Raw genomic sequence first — 27,279 nt, forward strand, 5'->3', positions numbered from 1 at the left:
AGATAAGTTCTCTATCATTTTTTCAATTCACAAATACACATTTGCATTGCCTGCTAAGAAAGTTAGTACCGGTAGTCATCGGGTTAAGGAAGAAATAAAACTAATTTGTTATTGTTATGTGGGTTAGAGGTTGCATTAATTTCACCAGGTAGCCAACAATAAAAGAAGTGTTACAACAATACTCTACAGATGTAGTTTACATTGTTTGTGTGTTAAGTGATTTATATTAAAATTCACAGAATGAAACACTCTTGTTTTACGTAACTTCTCAAAAAAAAAGTTAATTATTCTGAATTGCTTAAAAGAGAAATCTGATTTATCTATAAACTGTAGGTCATCCACAGTTATGAGCAGTTTCCCAGGAAGGCCTAGTTCAACAACGTTTCTTTGTAACCAGGAGGAAGTTAAACCAGCCAACCAGGGAAAACTAGGAGACACTAAGTCATCAGTACCAGATGTTCCATTCATCAGGCATCATCCTCGGCCATCTGCCGTAAGTAGTTTCTAGTGGTTCATTTTATAGGGGTTACAGTACATTGTAACTTAGTAATGATTTAATGTAGACTTTAGTCATCAGTACCAGATGATCCATTCATCAGGCATCATCCTCGTCCATCTGCCGTAAGTAGTTTCTAGCGGTTCAGTTTATAGGGGTTACAGTACATTGTAACTTAGTAATGATTTAATGTAGACTTTAGTCATCAGTATTGGGTTAAAAACTGTAGTGTGTTACACCTGTAATCCACCTTTTTTATACCTTGCTACTTTTATGTTAGAGTTAAATACCACAACAGTATTTTTACAGCTAAAACTATTTATGAAAATAATGTTATTTTTCTAAAACTTCCCCTGTAATGTAACATACAGAGTTGGCCATGGCAAACCTCCAACAAAGGACAATGAAACTATGTGTAATACAACAAAACTTACTTTGTGTCTAAAATGCATTTACATGATCACTAAATCAACGATGTAAAATCTGTTTACACGATGCTTTTGGCTTTATAACCACATTCATCTTTTTGTAGAATTGATTAGTGTGGCTTAGATACATAATTCTGTTGTGTCACCTAAGTATAGAATTGGAGTTCTAATGGTTGTGAATAATTTATGATTTTTATATTGGGTTTTGGAGATGGTTTTATTTTAATTTCATTTTGCTTGGATGAAGTATTTTTAAAGGCCAGAAATCAACTAAAGTACGTTCTGTTTAAAAAACTACTTTTGGTTTTTATAACCACATTCATCTTTTTGTAGAATTGAATATGACTGAATCAGTCTAACTTTGCAAGAATTCAAAACAAATCTACCACAGTTATCAGTGTGATTTAAAAACATTGCCTGAAATACAACAGAATTAGCAATAAGTGTTCATAATATGTGAATTTGAGGGTGGAGGGTCTAATGGCCCAATTTTTGTTTTGAGTTTATGGGAGAAACATAAAAGCCAAAAGTTTATAAATAAAGAATGACTTTTATGATAAACAATATCAGTAGATTTCTGCATGGAAAAAATGTCAATAAGTTACTTACATTTTAAAAATTGTATACTTCTGGAAGTTTTATAAATCATATTGCACTCTGTAAACTTCATATTTAATATATATTTTTATAGCTTTGTGCTACTAATCTTGATATGCATTAGACAGATGGCATTAGAATATCATGACATATGTTATAGTGAACAATACTGTTAAATCAATCTATTTTATGAACTGTTGGTTTCGTTTGTTCAAAGTATTTTATTGTATTGAATGTATGATGCTCACAAATTATTGATAAATCAGTTTTGGGGTCTTTATGGTGTTTTTGAGATGTCTTTTACTCACCACTTATTTTTAGTATTACTCTTTAGATATTCTTTATACAGGTTAGAACAAATTCTATCAGTACATTCTAAGCATCCATGCTCTCCTTGGGGACAAATCTTTGGGTCAATATCTCGTTTTCCTCCTTCACCCGGATGTACTGGGGTTCACACAAGTTGTTTTGGGGAACAGTTGCGATTGGGGTTCAGTATGTTTCATCCTCCTCATAAATTGAATGACCAGGCTTTTGCTTTTCATCATGCCAACTACCCATATTTAGGCTCCCAATGTTTGGAATATCTTATTTCTTTGTGGGGTTCAGACCCTAATGCTTTGGTTTCTTTTTCCCAACCTCAATTTTCCCATCCTCGTCTTATGATGTCCACTATTCTTTGTGCCTTATCCTCCCTTCATCTTTTGGTGGAGGCTGTTCATCAGTCTCCTGAGGGAATTTCTGATGATTCTCGTAGTCTCCTATTTGCTACGTGGCATGCCTCTCCTCTTCAGCCCTGGATTTACAGACTTGGCTAATATGCTGTTGGGATATTTTAGGTCAGGATGCTCTTTTATCCAGGGTTCATTTACTCGCTTCTTCTTTGTGGGATTTGCACATGGCACCATTTTTCCATGAAGATATGTTTGGAGTCCAGGGTTGAATCAGCCCATCTATGCAACTCCCTTTCCTCACTGGCTTCTTGTATGTCCTACTTACGTGTTCCCGTCTCAGTGGCTGCCTGTCATCGTTTTAGGGGCATTTCGTGTTGGTGACTCGGGTCAGGGCCAGTGGAGGCCACACCCTTCTACTTTGCCCATGTTTGGAGGTAGTTTACAGTTGTTCCATGGGTTTTGAAGGTTGTCTCCCCCATCCAATTTCCTTCTCCCCTCCACAGGATCCCATTTCATGCCAGTGTTTGTTGGAGGTGGTTTGGGATTTAATTTTCAAGAGTGCCATTGAACGAGGAGATCCTTCTTGTCCAGGGTTTTATTCTTATTTGTTGCTCCCAGCGATTGATTTGTCATCTCTGAATCACTTCCTTGTCATTCCCAAGTTCATCATGGAGTCATCTTTAACTCTCCATTGGGATTTCACTCCAGGTCTGTGAATGATAAATGTCAATGTGTTGGATGCATACCTCCTTACTTCTATCTTCCCGACATACTGACATTTCCTTCATTTTGTTCATCTTGGTGTGTTTTTCAATTCACTACTCAGTTAGGCCCAGCTTTCTCCACTTTGGCTGAGATATATGGAATGTCTTGTTTGCAAGGTCTCCTCCTCACCCTCTCCTACTGCACGAGAGGTTCTATCTCTTTTGGGGACATGGGCTTCTCTCGAAGCCTTCATTCCTCTTGGTTGTGCCCACATGCGCCATCTTCAGTGTGCTTTAATCGACTAATGGAGCTTTGTTTGGAATCCCTTGGATACTCCTCTTACTTTGCCTGGTGACTGGATTGGACCAATACTACCATGGAGCTTTTTCTTCCTCCACCTTGTCTTGATTATCACCTTTTTATTGATGCTTTCCTTTCTAGTTGGGGAGCATATTTTAACTGTCTGGAGGTTTTGGGACAGTGGACTCTTTTTAATAGCTGATCTCAAAACTTCATTGAAATGAACAATTAATGATCATAATGGTTGCTATTGTAAAAACTACATTACAACAGTAGAATAAATTTAAAAGCTTACTGTCTGATTTTTCACAGTGAGGTGTGAAATTGATGAAGTCTGTTGGTGTATGAGGAGATGGGAGAGAAAAATCATACATTCAGTATTAAATACACACACACATTGAAAATATAATGGTACCTGGTTTTTTTTCATTATCAGTTTTATTTTTGACCCTAAGTTGTAACCAAATAGCTAGCATCTTAAATGATTGAAAAATTCAGAGGCTTCAGAGTAGTTTAATTTTTAAACTGTCCATGCTATTCCATGTTGAGGAAGAACACATAAGTTACTTTAAGAAAATTACCTGTCATTGTAGTCACTGAGAAAATCCAGTTTCGTTTTTATTGTAAATACATGTAAATCTGTGTTCACTGTTTATTGACATACTGTTAACTAAACTTTAAATCCTTGTAAGCTACACAAACTGATTATAAGTATAGTTGGTAGTAGTGCTTGAATCCAAAGAAAAGAACTGTTGTAACACACTATCATTTCAACAACAGTTAAAATTAACTAAAAATAACAACTTCTACCAGTGTTTCTTTAGTTAATGAAAACTAAAATTAAAAGTATTTCTTAAAACTATGGTTTCTGTTTGGAAGACATTTTTTCAATGTTTTATCCACCGTTACTATCACAAGAATGATAGCTGATCAATCTGTGCTGTAGTGCTCCAAGAGTGTAAATAATAATAATCCAATGCACTTCAGGTGTAACATAGCAAACAATGAAAACTATATACAGTATGGATTTGCCATTTGCTTCACCAATGGTGTGTAGTACTTCATTTATAAGAATAGAATTGTTTATTTATTTATTTGCACCATTCACATCTGGTGTTTATTGAGCTTAAAGAAATTGTAAGTTGAATCTCATCTATAGAAAACATTTCGCATACACATACAATAACTCCACAAAAATATACCTAATGTTTCATTCTGTTTTATGTTCAGGCAGTTTGAATGTGCTGTCACATCCCAGAATGAGATGACACTGATTTTTATTGATGCATTTTTGTGTGTGTGATCATATTCAAATGTATTGTGCTATAAAAGGATTTTTATTTATTGTAAAAAATGTGCCAGAATGGAATTTTGCTACAATTCAAACACTGGTTGGTAGAAAATTACTTGTCCAATAAAATATAAGATAATGTAACTTGCCCAGTGTTCAAATCTACTAGTTTTGGGCATATAGTGATGTAAATTAGTTCACTGTGCATGTGCACTATGAAAAAAAATACAGACCGATGTCTGTTCTGAGAAGAAAAGCCACAATATAGTGTATGTATGTGCAACTTGAATGTTGTTGCAAATAGTGTTTATATAGAATATTTTTTTGTTTAAAAGGATCAAAAGTCTTTCCTCTGCTATTGTGATGTTTGTGCGAGATTTATAGTGTAAAAGAAATCACTTTAACGTATGATATCATCATTAATCTTTTTTTCTTCAGGTTTGTACATTTGGGTTGAGGCAACTAGGTAATGGAATGTTTCTGCTAGATCGTCGGTGGGACCTCCAGAGGGCAGCATTCAGGGCTGCTGTGTGTACAGAACGAAGTGGACACCCTCCACCATTGAAGTAAGTGCTTATGTAACCTATAGTTTCACATATTGAAGTATAATTTTAATTTTCTATGCTTTTAAAATTAATATCATAATATGAGAGTTTAACAGCAGAATTCATTTCTACACTGTAAGAAGCCTGTCATTTTATCAGAAAAGGTGCACATGACCAATTTTGAGTTCTTGTTATAAACGACTAAAAGTGATGTAAAATAATAGATTTTAATCTACGTATGTCAATATAATGTAACTGAAGTAGTTTTAAAAGTATTTTCTGGCTTGTCAAAATATTAGCTACTTGGAACTCGTGTAGGAGTTAATATAGGATTCTAATGCAAAACTTGCAATACTTAGGAATGTACCAAAGACTTGTGAATTTTTTTTTCTATTGTTTCTTTTTCTTGGAATCTTTTAAAATCATATTTGTTGGAAAACTGAAATAATATTCTTCTACGATAAGGCATCAATTAAGTTCAGTCAGGTTTAGTGAGAATGGTAGCAGTAGCAAGCCACTCAGATGATGTAATTCCTATTTTATTAAATATATTAAGTTTATCATAGTCAAAACATATACACCACAATTAATGTGGGATTTATTGAAAAGAAACTACAGTTGACTCTCAATTATTTATGGACAGATTATCCTGTTTCCAGTTTAGCCATGCTGTAGTCCAGGAAATCCAACAAGCTGTTATATTTCAGTGTAGTTTTAAACTGCTTTTGCCACAGTTCCTATTCATTTAGTTTGCTGTTCATTTTATTGTCCATTTTTTCATTTTGTTATTTTATCATTTTTTAGTGTTACACGTCATGTTTTTTTTTTACTGTTAAGAACAAAATGTCAAACAAAACGAATTATATTGATAACACAACAAAAACTCAAGATTATTGAAAGGAGTGAACAAGGTATAACAGTAAAATATATTGCAGCTGTTTTCTGCAATTAAATAAAAAGTATGTCAAACAAACAAATAGAAAAAGACTCAACGATTTTAGTAAAGCCTGTCATATTGTAAGATATATATGTATAACTTTTTAATATGTATTATGCAAAAATCCATTTCTCAATTCTTCCATTTTTTTGGAATACATGCATATGTATAGGTTTTTCATATGTTTGTGTAATCCACGCCCCATTTCTCCTCCATTACTCTGAATAGTCAAGAGCCAATTGTTTATTCATTAAATATATATTGATCTTGACCACTAATTAATATTGCTTACAAAAATTATGATATAGTGCTTGTTAAAGAAGTTGTGACTTCATTTTGAGAGGTGAGGTACTGGTATTTGTTAAATCTGTTGGTTTTTGCTTTGTCTTGTGTGATTTATAACCAAAAGTGTTAACTGCTTCAATTTGCACATAAAGTAGTAAAAGAAATACAAAAGGAAGTTGAAACTAGCTGAAACTGATTAGATATATGAAATAAAACTTTCTGATATATAATAAAAAGAATTGAAATTCAGATTTTTTTTATTTCAAAAACAATGTCTTGAGAAAACTTGAAATTTCACAATGTAAAAAATGATTAAAATACAAATTCAATTCATATGAATATTTCTAAAGCAGAGACTATATACCATTTAAAATATATCTACTAAGTTTCAAACAATTTGTTTAAGTATTTCCACAGTGAGAAAGAAAAAAATCAGGATATCAGTGACACCCCTTCTGGTATGGGAAGGGTTGAGGAGAAAGACTCAAATGTTACTTTGCATAGAACTCAGCTTACAGCCCCTCTGCATGTTTTGAATTGAGTTTTTTGTTGTTGTTTAAGCTTGGAGCATTTTCTTAAACTATAAAAAAATGTGTTCCATGGTGAAAGAATCTTCTTTGTGTTTTTTGTGCTTCCTATTTGGTTGTTTTGTAACTTTTTGATAAATCATATACTAATATTTTTAATGAGTAAATTTCATGTACGGATATTTTCTTGAACATGTGTCTCTCTTGGAAATGCTCCTTCATATAATTGACATCTTTTATGATGAAAATTTTCTAAAGACTTACTTAGGTTAGAGAGTTTAACCTTGTAATTACTCTCTTTAAATGTGATGTTATTTGATACAAAAAAGTAATGTTGCTGCTGTGTTGTAGTATATAGTATTGTGTAATCACTTGATCTTATGTTTCGGGTTTTCACAGAAGTGATATTTGGAGTTGCTTTAGTCTTTTTGTTTATATTATCATTTGAGATTAGCAATGATCAGGACTTTATTTGAGAGGCATTCTTTCTATGAAAACCGGGCCAGAAGGATTGAGTTAGAATTCTACTTTGAGGGAGAGATTTTGATCATTTTTGTTTTCCTAATTAAAGCCTTGAAGAGTCATAAAATTTAAGCATGGTTGGTTATGAATAATTACATTCTGTTGATACATTTCTGCATTTTTGTTGATAGTTGTTACTCTATATAACGTTCTCAAATTTTCTTTAAGGATAAATTCGTGTACTCTAGCTGATTATAGTGAGATTTCATAAGATATAATACATGGAAAGAGATGTATGATTAAGATGGGTTAGTAATATTTTAGTTTATTAAAAGGATTTGTTAATTTCTTTAAGAGGAAAAATAATTACATAGTCTACGTTTAAACCAAACGATATTCATCAAGTGGTGGTGATTGTTGTTTGGCCAAATATAATTTTTTGTTGTTTTTTTTGTTTTTTTACCTTGCAGCATTTTTAACAGTCTTTTTGTATTTTAATACTTCACCATGTTGTAGTTACATTGTTCTCATTTGTGATATTTTGTGTGAAGATCAAATTGTATGTGCAAAATGTTAACTTATTATTCTTTTGCAGTGTTATTTTTTGACCTCACTCAAGACAAAAGAAAAAGTGTTTTCTGTTACTTGAATAATATATTACTAGAGACGAATACAGCGGTGTAAAAATGTTTCATATGCACATTTTGGTATCTGTTGCATGGATGTGTATCAACCCTCATAACTTGCATATAATAGATCTAATGGACCTGAGAAACTTATTATAGATATAAAACAAACTTTGAAGTATTGGTATATATTTTTTCTTACTTTGATTTTGTATATAACTCTTACTATTATACTTAATGTCTGTTTGTTTTTATAACTAACATTTTTTTAGAATTAAATTATTTTTTATATTTTATGGTATGCCTGATTAACTTGTGACAATTTTCTGTAAAGGAAACTGTGTGTAGAGTCAAGGCTTCCTCCAGTTCCAGAACCTACTGACCCGAGTGATCCTTACTATTTTACCTGTCCTGATGCTTCCTCTTCACCATCACCATCTGGCTTGTCAGTTAATTCTACGAACAATGCTTTTGTAACAACACTTTCATTAACTTTCCCTCATTCTGTTGCCTTTACAACAGTTGCCAAGACAACATCTCCAAAATTATCAACAAGCAATTCTACACACAGGCCAATGAAATCAAAGCTTGGTGTGAGTAAAGCTGTGAAAATGAAGGAGAGTAAACCAACTCTTTTAGGAAGTAATGCACACTCCACACTGGCTGGAAATGCTGCCAAGAAGAAAGAACATGGTGAAACATTTTCTCGACTCAATGTTCTAAATAACAAAAATGTGAGAAGTATGGCATTACCTACTGTACATTCTTCTGTTGGTTCTGTAACAGTGAATGCTGGAAGTACGTTTCCTTTGTCATTTCCATTTAGTTTGGGTGAAAACTTTGGTACTCTGTCCAGGATACAAGCTGCATCTCCTCCTACTAGTGGTAGAAACAGTTTCATGGCATCTTCAAGTGGCTTTACAAGCCAGTCATCAAGTTTACACAGCACAGTCACATCATCTAGTGCTAGAAAAGAAGGGAGTATAATGGTCACAGGAGTAGACATTATCAATGGTCAAATTCCAGTTACCAATGCACTTTTACACTCTGTTACAGTAGGTAGATTTGCTGGTTCTGGTCCTAAATTATTAGCAACTCCTGGTGGTGGTCTTGGAATAACATTGGGGGGTGCAGGACTTATTGGCCAACTTTCTCAAATACAAAATCTTCATGAGACATCAATATCAGACCATTTGGGACTAGTGAATAGTCAGTCTATTGGAAGCCAGAAAAGGACATCATCTTCAGGTGGAAGTAGAGCCATTAGTACCAACTCCTCTTCCAGTAGTGCCAAATCTAGAACGAAAAATAGAAAATCTTCTCTGTGCAAGTCTGTAGCAAGTACTGCTACATCTACTAACCACACAGCTGTCTCACAACCTATGGGTGTGGGGTTGCTCATCAAGGGTACATCAGGGGGAGGATTCTTTGCTACGCTAGGAGAACTTGGTAGCACAAGTGGCAACCATGCAGTTTCTGTCACCTCCTCAGTTAACTCAAGACCAGTAAGTGTTCTAAATGTTGTCAGATGTATAATAATACATGTATAGAACTCTCTAGTGTAGTTGTATACTTTCATGTTGTTATTTTACTTGTTTTGGAGAGCAAAGTTTCTTTTTGCTTCATTGCTTTTAGTATTAAGCTTTAAGTTATATTTATTTTTTTCCTTTTTTCACTCTGTTTGTATCTAGATTTGCAGTACTTTTATACATAAGAACAAATAAGTTCATTAGAATTCATTTGACAAATGTGTTGATGTCACTCAAAACTGAAAATAGAGCACAAGTGATTTTTACAAGATACAGAAAGATATTTATTGAAAATAATATAAAATTCAAAACTGCCAATTTGACATTTGAAGACAAAGAAAATTACATATAACTAAAGTTATGTTTTGTAAATTGTAAGCCCAAAAATTTGAAATTAATGCTTGTGTTTATAAGTGAATGGTAAATGATTATAACATAACATTAAAGGACAACAAGGGACCTATTGATTCATCTGGGCAGCCCTTGTCATTCAAGTATTTTTCAAGTTTTTCCTTGAACTCTCAAACTAACTGCATCCACCACATCTGAAGGCAACCTGTTTCAAAGGCCAACCATTCTGTTAGAAAAATAAAGCTGACTTAGTTGAAGATGACTCCTACCCTGCCAAAATTTATACTTGTGTCCCCTAATCTTACCATTCTCACCATTAAATATGAAAAAAGATAATGCATAAACACTATCAATTCCCTTAGCAATCTTACACACTTCAATCAGATCCCCTCTAACTCTTGTTTTTTCAAGAGAGAACAATTTCAGAGTTGTTAACCTACCCTGGTATGATAACCTCTCCATCCCAGTTATCATCTTAGTAACCCTTTTCAACAATTCACTGTCCTTCCTAAGGTAAGGAGCCAAAGACTGAACACAATACTTTAAATGTAGCCTAAGCAATAACCTATAAAATGGTATTATAACCTCTATACACTGGCTGAACTAAATAATTAATTCAAAAATACAATAACAAGTTTTACGGTAGTTCTGATTTTAATAATTACGATGTTTCGACCCGTAGTATCAAATCATCACCAGACACAGAACTCTCTTGATGATTACATTATTTGCAGTTTAAACTTTTCATGTTACTAATTTAGTGATCCAAAGTATAATTTTACTATTAGAATGATAGATTATTGAATTTTATATTGATATCAAGCATTTTTGTAGACAGTATTGTTTCTGGACTAGCTGTGAATCTCTCTCTTTTAATGTGATGTTATTCTGACATATATACTTACATTTTTGTTAGGCTGTTGTACATGTATATTGTTCCATGGTTGAATTGTCCAGTGGTGGTATATAACTTGTTTTATATTCATTATTTTCATTAACTACAAAATTTCTTTTGCTTCAAAACACAACTTCACAAATAAAGTTTTATGACTGAAGAATCTCATTAGTTTTACATACAAGCACATTTGTTCCAGTTTTTATACTGATGTGTGGTTTGTTATGTAAGTGTAGTAGATCTAAGTGTTGTATTTTGAATCCAACAAAATGCATACAATTGAAGAACTATGGTTTTGTAAAGCGTTAGTTACACAATTAGTGATGGGTGTTAAAAGCTTCATGAGATAAAACAATAAATACTGTCTGTTCTTTGTTAAATCTAAAATTGTTTTAGGGTATATGTTGTGATTTAACTTTTTGCATATACCATTTCCCTGTTAATACGTTCATAGCTCCTACTTTATATATGTCAAAATAATGGAGGCTTATACTTCTTAATATTATATATAGTAGTAGTAGTAGTATTTAGTAAGTAGGTTGAATAATATGGGTATTGGGCTAAGGATTCTTCTACAGTAGTTGTCTGTGGCTTGATGGCAATAAATGCAAAGATAAATGAACAAAATAATATATCTATATGTATTCAAATAAGTTAAACGTATGTACAACAAATTCTTTACACTATAGAGATCATAAGCATATCATAGTCACTATATAGTTCTCTTCTTGTTGTCAAAAGTCCACTTAGGCCTATTCAATTGCTTTAGAATTTCAGTTGACAAGCCGAACTATTTTTCTCTATTACTACCGCCAAATTATCCGATTATAGTCCTCTTACTTAATTGTTGAGTTATCACGGTTTTATCCTATACTTCGTAAGTCATCTGCTCCTTTTTATCTCTTTGTATTTCTGAGAATCGTCTGTCTATTTGTCAAAGTCAACTGAGGCTAGTTCAGTTACTTTAGAACTCTATTTGTCGAAATAAACTATTCTTCTTATCTCTTTCAACACCATTAGTCCCACTCTAATATATCAACTGGTAGGCCTATATTAATTACTAAGCCTTTCACTCGTATGCATTTAACTTTTCTTTGGTCAAATTCCTTCTCATAACTTTACTTCTCTTCTGTTCTGTATTTTTCTGTCTGTATACTTTTCCTGCTCATCTCATACTATTTGTGTTTATTACTTAATCATCTGCTCAACACCAATAAATTGCACGTGATGTTCGATAATATCGACATCAATGGGTTACAAACACAAGGTACAACTTTTACCAAGTTACGTAACTAAACTTGTCATAACATTTACTTCAAAATAATTGCATCTAACTCTCTTGTTATGAACTAAACTAAACAATCATAAAATATTCTCTTACAAAATAAATAAATTAATAATAATATCTACACTAAACTGTCTTTTATATCATGACAATATAATTAGTTAAATAATTTTGTATCCAATATACTGAAGGCATATTATCAGCTTAAAGATAAGTTTAGGATTATTCCTCTACTTGAAGAATTAATTTTCAAAAATATTAGAGCTAAGTTTAAACTGTGGGTAATTATTAGGGCACATTACTGTTAATATTTTAGTAAAGTGGTTTCCAATCTTCTTATGCTGCATACCCACAGTCAGATGTTTGAGTCAGTGGTGAATGAACAATTCACAAACATTTAATGCTGGCTATTGTAATACTTTGGTAACTAAACAACACTTCCCTTCAATTTTGAGGCATGGGGTTTATTTTCTTTTTAATGTTTTTTAAAGGTTTCTTATGCATTTGTGGAGATATGTGTATCACAGGTTTGGAACCACTGTTTTGGGTAAACAGTTTACTTGTTAAGACAGGATGTTAGTAACTGATACCTTAATAACCTGTTCATTCTTTAAATGTTTAAATGAAACTTTTACATTTTATAAATAGCACACTAGATATAGTTGCTTTCAGAGAAATTTAAACAAGTCTATTAATGTATCATTTTACCTTTTAATTTGCTAATTAAAAATTTTCATTTTTCACACAGACTCCAGTAAAATTAAGCAAAATGTAATTAATATTAATTTCATTTATTCCTAACCATGGATCTACTTAGTGAATTATTCAGCAGTGTAAAATTGTGTGTAGAATCTTTGCCAAATACCATTAAACTTCCTTTACCTTATCATTAAGTACCAAAAATAAATATTTGAACTCATTATTTCATTATGCAAGGATCCTTTATATGGGTAATCAAGCAACTGTTGAATTATTAACACAGAGTTGAAATTTTGTATGCAACACAGCCATGAAAGCTTGGAATATAATTAAATTATACTACATTTACCTAGGTATCACTGAAAAATATAAGTTACTTAACCATTTCACTGCACAGGCTGATTACTAAAAAAGTGTCAGTGATCCACATAGAAATGCCTTATTTCATTGAATTTCAAAACCTCTATCGTATATTAACATGTATGAGAATATATACTATAATTCCTGAAAGTCACTGATAAGTATAACAAATGTAACACATAAGTAACTCACCTATAAAGCAATAAAATCAGCTCCAAAACACAGAGTTAAAGCGTGCGTCACCACGTGGTCAGTCAGCTGAGGCATATAAACATCCAGGTTTTACAGCGTAGAACACAGACAGCATCATGCGTGCAGGTTTGGTGATTGTTTCAAGTACAGGGAGGTATTCTCGCATGTCACAGTTGAGGAAAACTTTTTTTTTTTATAGCCGTGGGGTAAACCTGAATTTCATAGTCGGTGGATATAAATGTTGATTCACATGTGTCAGAATTACACAGCAAAAGGATTAAGATAGTATATCAATAGTTTGACTATAAAAGAATCATTTTATGCTGTTAGTATATTTAGTTTACCAAAGTAACATACATGGGTTTTTACTGCTATGTGAAACATAAGAAACAATGTAGTATATAATATTTTTATACATGTTATAATTTGAAATTGTTATAAATAAACTTTTTCTCCAATAGTTCATGGAGCCAATGATAGCAGAAAAGTGTGTTAACTTACAGCATAAATAATTCATTAAAGGTGTTAAGTTAATGCTTACATGGGCTAATTCAATCTTTCACAAATAATTACAGGTAATATCACTCTCTAAATGCTTTGTGAAATAAATACAAAAGCAAATTATGTAGTCCAACGTCTGAAGTTTCCATACAATATTCCTCTTTCAGTTTATAGTTTGTTTCTGGAGATTTTCACAATACTCCTCTTTCAGTTTATAGTTTGTTTCTGGAGATTTTCACAATACTCCTCTTTCAGTTTATAGTTTGTTTCTGGAGATTTTCACAATACTCCTCTTTCAGTTTATAGTTTGTTTCTGGAGATTTTCACAATACTCCTCTTTCAGTTTATAGTTTGTTTCTGGAGATTTTTACAATACTCCTCTTTCAGTTTATAGTTTGTTTCTGGAGATTTTCACTCTATAAAAGCCCTCTGAAACTGATATAGAACAGATTATAACTTTTTTTTTAAGTCTACAGCTTTTAGTTTTGATTTCATTGTCATTTAGACATGTTAAGTTTAATTTTTATTATAGGAGTCCAGCTGCAGAGTTTCTGTCCACACAGCCTCGCTTCCTAATGGACTTAGGCCTTGTCCTCCGAACATCCTTCAGACGGCAGTTACTACAGTTGATGTCTCGGGTTTAGTCAACCATGCCATCTCATCCAGTTCACCTGCTTTCGCTCGAGACCAAGGGGCAACTATAGGAAGTAAAACATGTAAAGGTAAAAACTTTAAATAAATGTATGCAGTAGATCTTGCTTAGTGTTTATTAAAAACGATAAACAGCAAATTAATAATACTTTTAATGGTTATTGAAGAAACATTTTAATCATACCTCAGCATCCCCTTCTCCATGTAATTTACCACTAACAAGCTTATTAGTAATGATATAAATTCATTGTATTGTTTTTTACAGGATTCAGCATGATAGCTGGGCCTTAAATACATAAAATGTAATTTTATCTTTAAAAAAACGTTACGTTTACTCCAAATTGTAAAAATATATTGTTTTTATTTTGACTAGATTACCATGACTTTAGTTTGAGGTAAGGGTCAGATTAGTCAGGCTTGGTACTTTTGAACAGTAGAAGTTAGGGTTATGTAAAGTTTGTTGCTGCTGGGTTGACAGAGAGAGCTTTCCATATACAACACTGATTTAACTACAGTATAGATAGATAAACTTTGGAGTTCAACAGAGAAGCACATTTCAGCAAATTAGAATTATCCACATGAGCAAAAAGTTTCTTTGGCATTGGGTGTGGTGGACGTTGTGTGGTTGACATATTATACTAGTTTGCTTTGACTAATACATTCTTAGGAATACCTTTGCTGAAGAAATGTTAGGTGAGAAAATATCTGACAAGTATGAACTTATGTTTATAGTAATGCTTTCAAAACCATACTTGTACATTCAAACTAACACTATTAAGTGTAGAAACACACTTGATATATGTACTCATTTGTATATGGGTTCTCTGCAACTGACCAGTTATGCTTATTGCTTGAGATAGTTTAATGATCTGATGCTAGATTTTACATTAATTATGAATTAAAATGTTTGCTGAATGCCTAAAAATTAGTTTTTATTGTTTGAGGAGGGATAACGGTTATCAAACAAAACACAGTAAATCACCCTTTTATTAAATGGCTAAAATATCGTATATACAATAAAGCATAGATTTAATATGAACTATTTTCAGGTGTAATGAATTTAAGTTTTTATAAGTAGAGAGGAACTTTAGAGTATAATGTATATATTGTATGCAGCGTGAGACATTTTGCCATAGTAACAGAATCACCACTTTCAGAGTTTTGTTGAGGAGAATAGAGAAGTTTTAAAATCAGCTAAGGGGCCCTTAAGCTGAGGTTCTGGGAGTTTTAGGGACTCTTTATAAAGTTGTGAGACAGGGTTTTTGGGGAAATAATCAGATATTGCTGTTGTACAGAAGAACAGTTAAATTTAGTAGGAGTTTGAAGGACTTGGGAACAAACCACAGACCTGGGAATTTTTTATATATATATTTTTTGACATTCCTTTTGTTTCTGAAAATGTTTTTGTATTAAATTATATTTGTGTGAAAGCTACAGAAATTTTCTTCAATGACAGGATATCGAGTAAACCCAATTAAATATAGAAACTTTATTTATTAGAAGTAGTAAGTTGATCTCGACCAAGAATTTCATTAACAAAAATATTATTACCTAACCTCACCTGAAATCATTATGAAAGGTCGGGTCGTAGGTCACCAATAAATCTTTGACAGTTTCTCTGTTTTTTTATGGTTTATAGCTGAAAATAATGAATATTGCAATTGACAAAATAAAAGTTTAGCCCTCTATGAATGGCCATGGTGCTTTGCACCAACCTCTGTTTCTGTGAAGTTGTACATAGCAACATTTACTATAATTCTGAATTTACTTGGCATATCTTCACAAAATGTATTAAGCTTTTAGTAAACATTACAGGTATGTTGTACACAACAAAATCAGAATTTACTGAGTCAGTCTGCCTTTGACTGGTATTGAATGCTAAGAATAAAAACACTCATACAGTTTTCAGGTTTTTTTTCAGTAAAACATTGTCTTTTATTTTCTCTACCCTAACACTAACTGTAGCAAAATCAGCAATGTAGGGTTAAATGAAACGTTTAAAAATATGAAATCAATCTAAATTACTCATTTTTTTTCTAGAATGATTGCATACTGTAGCAAACAATTACACACTATTTTTAGAGTATGATGAGAGCAATTTATCACAGAAGAGCATCTTTGTGTAAATATAGAATTGGGTAACCAAGACACTCAGTCAAATTACAATAATCTGTATTCGTGAGGTGCATGTGCTATCATGAGTAATATGTTTATTTCATTTTTTTATTGGAATTTTATTATCCAACCTAATAAGTTTCTAATTTTTACATTTTACTTTCAGCAATAAAAAGTTTTGACAAAAGTTAACCCTACTATTTGGTAAGGTAGTTGGTAGCACTTCATTTATTTTTTTATTTATTTCAATTCTACAATTTAGAACATAAAATATTAGCATGCACAAAATATACATTGTTCTATGGCTGTTATTATTTAACTAGCTTTCTAACTAAGCTATAACTCAGCAATAGCAAGAAATGAAATAGATAGAATAAATAATTCAAAAACTGTCACCTGAATAAACTAGTCTTATCGGGAATTCAGTAAATTAAAATATTCTCCAATAGCAAATATCAGAGAGAATTGTTGACTTATTTTTAAGGCAGGGTGTGCAAGGAGGAGTGTGGCATGTGGGTTTCACTTTATTGCATATATCTCAGTAAAGCAAGAAGCTTAGGGGCCATGAATGTACATTTCAGCTCAGGGGTGCCTATATTATAAGTGTGTAATTTGTGAGAAACTTAGATTATATAAGGGTAGAAAGAAAATCTAAAATGAACAATTTGGAGCAAAAAAAGTCATGTGATATAGTGAAGTGAAAAATGAAAATTTATTTAAATATTTCCTTTTGAGAGTAAGAAATTTAAACTTACAGTGGTGGAGAAAAAAATTATTGCATAGCCCAATTTTTTCACACTTTTCTTGGTTCCTGTAATTTTTTTACAAGATTGTACATTGTGGATGTGTCAGAACTAGCATAAAGAAGTTATGGACATTGTGTGGTGTAAGCTGACTCATATTTCAGTCAGTCAAATACATATATTCATCTTTATTAACAAACTGTGACAAACATATTACAGCAAATGAGCAACAAATACTTAACAAATACAGAAATGTTCTCTGAGTAAAAAACTAGATTTAAAGATAATGCCATTAATGTAACTGACAAAAAGTGGTAACAGAGTCTATTTCTTGTTTTAGTATTTGGTTGTGCCCCCTCTGGCCTTGATAACTGCTTGACAAAGATTGCACAAGGGACTGAATGTAGTCAAGGATAAGTTTGTGATAACTCATGCAGGTTAGGGTTTCCTGCAGTTCCATGGTGCTTTTCTTGCACTTCGTTACCCATTACCTTTCATCAATTTTCCATAGGGTTGAGATCTAGGGTGTTGCTTGGCTAGCATAGTGTCTTGATCCTCAATCTTCAAAGATAGTCCTTCACCTGAAGCAATGAAATAAAACCTAAGATGTCTTTTCAACACACATGGAGTTAAATTTCCTCTTTATTTCATGTCTACTGAATAGAGTACATGAATATTACCAACTTTGTTTTAGCCCTGTGGCATGGAGTAGTCATCCTGGAGTTTGCACTGGTCAGCTCCACTGAAGTGATTCCGAATACTTGACTTTAACTAGGACTTGAGGCTCTCGATGTACTTATCAGCATTCACAGTGTCTTTCACAAAATGCTCCCCATCAGTCCAGTCAGCATGCTCTTTGGTCAAGTTGAGCTTCATCTTTCTCATCTTGTTGGTGAGGAGGGATATCGTTCATAGACTGGTTGAATACAAGTGAGACTGGATAGTGTATGTAGTGACAGGGTCCCCTGAAGTTTCCTGCTATGCTCTTTTGAGATCTGTGGATAACAGTTGACAATTCTGCAGGCTCATTCATGCCTTTCAAAACATGATTTTCAGCTATTGTGGAAGCTTTCTTTCTACCCCTTCCACTGTTCTACACAACCAGTCTCTATATATCTCTGAAAACAGTGGCTCACAGTCGAATGGTAAAATTTAATTCTTCTAGAAATCTGTCTTGTTGAAAGACCTTCTTTGTTCTAAGAAATAATGACTACTTTTATTATGTGGAGTTAACTTGCAACCCTTGGCTATAATAGCACCACATGCATGTTGCAGTAGGTAGGTTTCTAAACTGATTCTCAGTAAGAACCTCTATTTATAGCCATAAAACAACTGATGCAATACCCAGACAGCCTATAAAGCTGCTGATGTAATAATTAGATAGTACTCTATCATTCATGAAACACATTTGCACCTACATGCAAGTTGGCCTCAAGGCAGATGATGATTCTGAAGAAAAGTGTGAAAAAATTGGGTGAAGCAATATATTTTTACACTATTGTAAATTAATAGTTGAATTATAAACTATGCTTTGATGCCAAGTTTATTGATGTACACTGATAAAGTTGTTTAATTACATTTTGAATGAAACTCTGTAACAAGGTCATGACATGCACATTTTTTATCCCATTGTACACATAGTGTTAAACTTTTTCCATCTAGAAAGGTTTAAATATGTGAAATAAGCCAAAACAAACTATGTTTGAAGTGATATAGAAAGAAATGAGCTGCATGTTGTTCATTGATAAAAAAAAACTGTTTTTTTACCTTTAGTATGTTCTAAGTTTAGGATAATTCAATAATTTCATCTAAGGATCCAGTCACAGACAAAGAATGAAGTACAACACATTTTATCACATCCGGAAACTCTCAAACTTTAGTAAATTCATGCGGGCATTATTGATTTCAAATTCTTCAAAAGACTTGGTAAACACAGTAAAACATTTACAAAATTTGATTAATCCTCAAACAACCACAAAAAAAATGAATTTTTAAATTAAAAAAACTTTTCTCCCATTTATCATTTTCAAAAAATATTTAATCAATCTGCTTATTTTTTTTTACAACTTTGATGTTGGTAAAAAAAATTTCAGGATTTGAGATTTTTCACTTGTATAATGCATAAGAGGTTTCCAATTTTGGCCTGTTTGTGAAGCTTTTATTAAATATTAGCACTTGCTGAGTAGTCCATTTAATCTTTAGGTAGGAATATCATGCAAAATTATATTTCTATGTTTTATGAATTAATTAAATACATCATCTTTAAATGTCTTCTTTCCTACATTCATGTTAATTTGGCCTGATGGTTAGGGTGCTCAACTTACAATTTGCAGGACGCAGGATTGAAACCCATCCTAGAACATACTTGCATTTTCAGCTGTGGGTCATTATAATGTGATGGCTAATCCCACTATTCATTGTAAAGAATAGCCCAAAAATTTGTGGTGGGTGGTGTTGAATTTTCAAAGTTAGGGATATATAGTGCAGGTAGTACTCAAGTAGATTTGTGCGAAATTCAAATAAAAATCCAAGTTAATTTTTGTGCTTAGTTAATGAACAATTTATATTAAGGGCTTTCTTAAGTGTACGATATGGTAAGAAAATAACAATCAAATTTCATTGTGCAATATTAGTAATTTTAACTAAGATCTAATGGTGGGAGGGAAAATACCAAAGTTCAAAATTAGAGGGCTAGTGAATGTTGTGCATATGTAGGACTAATAACCTAAAGTTTAGAGAAACAATTGGGCCAAAAAGTATATTTTAGGGCAATCTAAACAAATAATACTGGAAAAAAAAAGGTTAAGGTGAAACTGAAAAAGAAATCAAGGGGAAAAAAAGAAACATGATCCTTTCTTCTAGCAACTTTGTGTTTCTGTTCTTTTTACAGTTCATTTTCAATACATGTGAGAATAATTTCAAAAGGTTTTTAATGTTCTTTCTTCACAGGGACAATGAGGATATTTGTAGTTTAAGTATGATTTGCTAGGAAATGTAGGATCACTCATATATTTAACATAGGTGTTATTGTTATTGACTTCAAATATTTTTCAGTGCTGTTATATAAACTACTAAACATGCATTTATATGGCTCATTAGAGAAGTATATTGTTAACATTATTTTTGTATTTACATTGCACACATCTTCTGCAAGATTCTTGTACTAATTTCTTACAAACACATATCTCCAGGCCATAGAACCATCTCATTGTTTAAAGAAGTATTTATATTGCAGACATCAAAAGCTATTTCATGAAAATTTAAGCATATGATACTTTGTGTAAGAGTGTGTAACGTAATTTATTTATCATATGAGGCAGAACCACTTACACCTATGATGAACTTAGTTTTTAAGTTAGCTTCCATTTAACATTCTGATTTTTATTTATTTCAGGAAAAAGTCCAAATAAACAATCAACAGCTTTTTCAAAGAACTTGTCACTCCATTCTCTCATAACATCATCAATTGCCCTTCCTAAGCTACCGTTAGTTAGCACTACTAGTCGAGCCGATCCCTCACATACCAAGACGTATCAGCAGGTCTTTGCTACTCAAATGTTGTCTTCTTCAGAGCTTAATCAGTTACATCTTCCATCACCCGCAAGACAAGGATGTTCATTAAAAACCCCAACCATTGCCTTTCCTTTAAAACTTCCTTTATTGTCCTCTTCTGGAATCACTGCCACTATTACCTCAGCATCTCAGCAACAGGCACTAGTTAAAGGTGAAGAACATAGGCGGTCAGACAGTCAAACACAGGGTTCACAGTCTTTCCCAACCTGATTCATTTTTTCACCTACTAGTTAGTGAAATCCTGGTATGGTGAAGATGGAGAAGCATGGAGTTTGATCAAAACTTGCCAGTTGTGTGGAGATGGTGAAGGTGCCTGAACCACATCAAAATCTGTGACAAGTGAGCTCAAGAGAAAAATCTTAACAGAATGCTTGTTAATTTCAGTGGCCCTCCATATCTACTCTGTTGAGAAGCTGGAACCTGTGTTAAGTCTGTGATTCTTATGAACCTGTTTTATACGTATAGAGTGGTTGTGAACAACCTTGCACTTTCTCCATTTTTTTCTCTTTAAATCATACATATTGGCCTCTCTTATGTAAATCAAACTAAAAATGTCATCAATTATTTGTAGTACATCAGTTTAAAGTGTTTTCACAAACATTAGTAGAATGTTTTCATGACTTCTTTATATCTTGCACACAACTCCCAGTTGCCAGTTTCATTAGTATGAAATTTGGAAGTGTAATTTGTTTGCATATCAAATAATGTTATTTGAAGCTATATTAAAAGAGCCACATACAGATATAACAAAAGAGTTTTTGTCTTGGTGTCTGAAGATTTTACTGAAAGAATTTTGTTTTTACAAAGGGATTGATAATCAGAAAGTTATCTGTTGAAACACATATATTGATACAATAGTCCACATAACCTGATTCGGTAAATTGTTACTTAAAATATCATTTAGAAATCAATGTTAATCGCTCTTGTTTTCTTTCATTCAAAAGCTTCCTGTTAATTCTTGTTTGGCATGTTATCCATTTAAAGGGCAAACTTCAAATTTTTGTCTTTGCACAAATAATATAATAACAGCTTTGAGGTACAGTCTGAAGTAATTAAAAAACTGCAGCTTGGAAGGTTTTGAAATATTCTCTCATTACTCAATTTTTCTTGTGTAAAAATTTGCTTTCTTGGTGAACTTTCTTGTAGATTTAATAGACAGTGATCGGTAGAAGTTCTTATCAACTACAAATTCTTAATAAACAGGCATTCAGTAGCAAAACTAATAATAATGATAGAAAAAGGTCATCTCTGTTTATATATATATATATCAAAGTAATATAAAAACTTACTGGTTACTTACTAAACAACCTAAGAGAAGCAGTTAACTTTTTCAAAATGAAATAGCTAGTTGAGAGCATAGCAGGAGTCATCCTCAATTATTACATTTCATTCAGTGTTTTTATTGAGTTCAGCTGTCCCTATTAATGTTATTAACCTGATGAAAAATTTCCCAAGAAAAAAAAGAGGGCAGTTCTGAACTTTATGTAAATGAGCATGTTAGGCTAACACATCTGTTGTGGTATTTTTTTTCATTGGCCTTTTGAATTAGTGGTTGTGAACAAAGAACATCTGCATAAATGTCGGAAAAATTTCAGATAACTGAACACAAAGCTAAAGGACTTGTGTCAAAAGTACCTTAGAGTCAGATATTACATGCGTTAATATTTTTGCAAAGAATTATGTATTTCTTGTCCCTGTGTAAGAGAAAATTGTTTACTTTGGTAGTTCTTTTCATCACATTTAACTGGACAAATATTCAAAAATAATGACACAGATATAAGCACTTTTTAAAAAATCTATATGATTTTTCACCAAATGTTTTTTTTACAAATTTGTTGCTAGTATTGGTATTACAACTGTTGGAACATATCAAAAGTATTATATCAGAAACTAGGTGTACGTTTTTCCTATGTTTATAAAAAAAAAATTCTAAAAGCAATAACCCTTATTATTTTGGAAACTTGTACTTTTCATTTTTATCTATTATTGTTTGATTCATCTTTCCTACTGTTGTATTAAGAAGTATCTCAAAAACTGGTCCCATGAAATAGAAACTGAGAAAATTCAGTTGCTTTAAAACATAATTTACCATCATGTTCCATGGAAGTCTAGTTTTATTATTAGCTGGTGTGGTGCAAGGCCTAAATTAAATAAAAATATTCTGTATTGAAAATACAGCTTATATTGACACTTTGAACAGCAATATATCTAATTTTGCATACTTCTTTGTACATGTTTAATTTGAAAAGTCAAAAACCTGCAGAAAAAGGTTACGTTTTTGTAAAATCTTCGTTAACTAGTTTTGTCAAAAGTGAAAATACTCAGATTACATGGGAGATTACTTTTACTTTTGGAAAGATTCATTCATAAAAATTTTTAAACAATGAATGCATATAGTAAATAAGATTGTATTTTGGTTTTCTTAACTTAAATAACCTTATCTTCAGTAATTTTTTATGAATTGTTCTGGCTGCTGAAAATCTGTAGTTTGACTTTTCTGCATATTTTGTGATGTCATCTGTGTACCAGAACAATATTCTCTAGGAACTTTGTCACTAAGTTTGATACAAATCTAGCTACGAATTGTTTATTTGGAAGACTAGATAACATGCTATTTTTGTTCTCATAAATATGTTAAGGAACACCTTCGTCATAATTACGATCCTTTTTTTCATTTCAATACTTTTTCATAAAGTAAATCTTTCTGCATGGTAATTCATGAAGTGACAAGACATGCTTCTGATGAAAGGGATTAGCAGGAACTGAAGTTTGTCACTGTATCTGTAAACGTTTTGGTTTATGTACTTCCATTAGCACTTCCTTCTGGTGTGACAGTCAAAAAAAAAAAAATCTTTAGTTCAAAAACTATTATGCAGATGAAGGTAGAAATAATGAAATGTAAGTTATATCAGATTGACCTTTCTCCCTCTACAAACAAGAGAAAAGAACAAATGATTAGTGCTAGTACTATTGAAAATTTCAAATTTGAAGTAGGTTTTCTGTTTTCAATAAATTTTATCTTATACATCTTTAAGAACAAATTAACTTATTTTTGAATTTATAAAAAGTTGTAGCGTGTATTGAATATTTAAATCCAGCAAATTCAGATAAAATTGAAAATTGTTGGAATGACCTTAGAATTAACAGGTGGAACAAAATTTATTATATACCACTGGAAGTATGTCAACAAAGTGAGTAATTTATTCAATTGAATAGTCTGCTACTGGGTAATTAGTTACCAGAATCCAGAATTTTATGTATCCTATTATTTATTTTACACAACCATTAAGTTTACTTGGGTCATGTATGAAACTATTTCAATAAACCAGAATATGGAACTTCAACACTTAAGTAGAAAATATTCCTGTTTTGAGACACAAGGAGTCCGCAGAATCCATAAAGGAATGAATTGAATTATGCACAGCTATTATTTGTTCTTTGGGTGAGAAGCATATTGTGGGAGTTTAACTTTTTCATTAATGTTGAAATTTTGAACCATGTTTTGCTCCACAAGGAGGGTGGGTAATCATTAAAACAAGCGAGTCATTTTCAAACTTGTAAATATTTTTTGGTTTGTGAATTACGTATTCTTTGTGTGCCTGTGTGTGTGAATCTTGAGGTAATTTAATACACAAAGAAAAATAGTTCTAAATACAATTTTTTGTAAATTCCATGTATATATAATAAAGCCTATTTATCTATGTTGGTGTAAATAATGTCTCTTGTTGTTTTTCTTTTTAATATACATAACAAGGTTCTTTATTATAAAGTATTTAATTTTATGTCAGCATTTGTGAAAATTGGAAACTTGTACGTACTTAGTCTAATTACTCACTTGGAACAATAACGATGTGTTTCTCTAAACAGTAATAATACATATTTGACAAGTAAGCAATCTCACTGTTGCTACTGGAAGCTGAAGTTAATGTGAAATTCATGCAGATTAGTTTTATGTAAGGAACATATAAATATCTAATAATGGTAGAACTATTTTTATCATTATGATTATGGGTTTTCTTACATGTTAATATTAGGATTCCTTGGAATAAAAAAAATCCATACCAATTATGTTATAAATTTAACACTAACAATTACTTCTAGATAGATCATAGAACCCCCACTCTGGTGTACTTAGCATTAGCTCTAGCAGAAAATGAAGCCACACATGTAGTTGGTATGACTCGTAGTAGCGCACAGAACCCTGCCCTAAATGTTATTTCCAATAGAATATAGATCTCCTCCAGACATGTACTCCGCACGAATTCTAATAGAACACTGAACTCTGCCCTATGTATACTTAGCATGAATAGAAGGTGCATGCCATCAGTTTTCATTTCAGAGAAAAGATGTATTTTACTTTGATCTTTCAAATTCAACTAACGCCTCGAATGTTCTGTCATGTTTATTGAAATACTAGAACAAAATGTAAGTAAAGTAACTGTGCAATGAGACTGCAAGTTATATCTTTACCTTCCATGTACTTCCTAGACACTAGTTTTAAAGTTCACATGAGAAGTAACTTTTCTTATGTACTACAGCGTAACATTCAACTTGTATAAATGTAATTTAAATGTTCTTATAAGCTACTTTCAATATATAAAGATGAAATGTCTCGCATATTTTATTCATTACCAAAATTTTATGCTGACTTTGGACAATCGTATAAAACATTCACTTGTCTAGTTTTGTTTTGATACCTTAGAATAAAGAACAATACCCAAGTTAAATCATCAAGATAAGCGATTTTTATTTATTGACATCGTAGTAAGCAGTACGTTTTACATACAGGTTCAATCCTGCTTACTCTAGAGATCACTAGTTTGTTACTGTTGTTATTGACATATTCGCTGTAACAAGATGAACACCAGAACCACGACGGTTGCTCTATCATGAGCAATGTTTTGTGAAGTGGAATGTAAAACAGTCAACTGTGAGAATCGTACAAGTATAAAATATCTATCAGTTATTTTGTAACCTACCACAGTCAGCTGTGAGATTCGTACAACTATCAAATATATATCAATTATTTTGTAATCTACTTCGTTTCTATAATTAAATATTTCTGACAACGCTTTCAAAATTAACATTTGAAGCACTAGTGGTGTAATCAAGTTATTGTTCAAGACATATGATCATTATACACAGCATTCATTAAGTCTTGTTTGTTTAAATATGACCTGGTAACGCAACCTTTAATACCAATATCAATTTAACATACACTATTTATTCTTCAAGGATTAACATAAAATGATTGACTTTTACTTAAAATTGTGTTAATACCTTTAAACAATTTCAAACGTTACAAACAGGTTATTGTTGCTTAGCGGGTTTTGAAAAGGCACTTGTATAAGCAACATAACCACCGTGGTCTATATGGTACAGTAAAATTTTAATCATCTTGGCCAAACACAAGGTGTGCACTGTGCACCATCTCGAATAAAGAATGTCATACAACCAGCACACTTCCTATGCGAGTCATGAACTCTCACTCTTTTTGGGTATGGTCCATTTTGAAAAACTATTTGTGAACGCCCTCGACTGCCATCAGCCGGTATATGAAAGGGAGTCTTGTGTTTCCGAATAGATAAACCTGGTGTACGACCGTAAGGAACACTGGTTCTATTGGCGTTAAGCTTTACTGGAAATGAAGAAGGTGGTTTGGGTCGTTCCGTTTCGAATTTTACTTTTCCTTCTGCAAACAAGTTATCGTTGACTTTGTAATTAGCTTCTGCCAACGTGCAATCCACCTGAAAAGTGGTAAAAACAACAGAAGTTAACATATTGACGTGAATAATTACTAATTAGTATGACAATCTGCTTTTTAATCCAGAGGGCAAATACTAATAACTATGTTTTGATAATTCATAGTAAACATTCAACCCTAAAGTATAATTCTTTAGAGACTATGTAAATCCCATGTCAGAATACTTTATAATAGTTTTCATAATGGAACATTTTGGAACAACATGTGACTTGTTGGTCCATCTTGGCTGTTCCATTCTCTAAACTAAACTAAAACTATTAATAAATTAATTTACAAAAAAATCTTAAAGCCAGCCTTTATCATTCATATATTTATCAAGCTTTCTCTTAAACTCACTTAAATTTACTGCTTCCACAACATCCAAAGGCCAACCACCCTGTTAGAAAAATAAAACTCTCTTAACTGAAGATGACTCCTACCCTGCTAAAATTTATATGTGTCCCCTAGTCCTGCTATTCTCACTGTTAAGTATGAAGAAAGATGATGCATGAACACTATAAATTCCCTTTACAATGTTAAACACCTCAATGAGATCCCCTCGCCCTAACTCTTCTTTTTTCAAGAGAAAACAGTTTGAGAGATTTCAACATCTCATGGTATGTCAACCCCTCCATCCCAGGCACTATTATAGGAACCCTTCTCTGAATCCTTTCCAACAATTCAATATCTGTTCTAAGGTAAGGAGCCCAAGATTGAACACAATATTCCAAATGTGGCCTAACCTGTATAATGAAAGTATAACCGCTTT

The 27,279-nt window shown here is 32.2% G+C and overlaps 2 protein-coding genes across 2 annotated transcripts in view; one reads left to right on the forward strand and one right to left on the reverse strand.

The window, feature by feature from the left end:
- LOC106471006 (endochitinase A1-like) overlaps positions 1-24,480 on the forward strand; it is a 50,147-nt gene extending 25,667 nt beyond the window's left edge. The window contains exons 4-8 of the mRNA XM_013931591.2: positions 332-493; positions 4,930-5,057; positions 8,208-9,378; positions 14,218-14,407; positions 20,589-24,480. Coding sequence (XP_013787045.2) covers positions 347-493; positions 4,930-5,057; positions 8,208-9,378; positions 14,218-14,407; positions 20,589-20,977 — 2,025 coding nt within the window. The 5' untranslated portion in view covers positions 332-346 and the 3' untranslated portion in view covers positions 20,978-24,480. The remainder of the gene's footprint in view (positions 1-331; positions 494-4,929; positions 5,058-8,207; positions 9,379-14,217; positions 14,408-20,588) is intronic.
- Positions 24,481-25,518: 1,038 nt separating this feature from the next.
- Positions 25,519-27,279, reverse strand: part of LOC111088749 — a gene marked incomplete at its 5' end in the record, with an annotated part of 4,698 nt that continues 2,937 nt past the window's right edge. The window contains one exon of the mRNA XM_022399639.1: positions 25,519-26,514. Coding sequence (XP_022255347.1) covers positions 26,161-26,514 — 354 coding nt within the window. The remainder of the gene's footprint in view (positions 26,515-27,279) is intronic.

The sequence above is a fragment of the Limulus polyphemus genome, unplaced genomic scaffold, assembly GCF_000517525.1.
Source record: "Limulus polyphemus unplaced genomic scaffold, Limulus_polyphemus-2.1.2 Scaffold4350, whole genome shotgun sequence".
NCBI classification, from domain to species: Eukaryota; Metazoa; Arthropoda; class Merostomata; order Xiphosura; family Limulidae; genus Limulus; species Limulus polyphemus.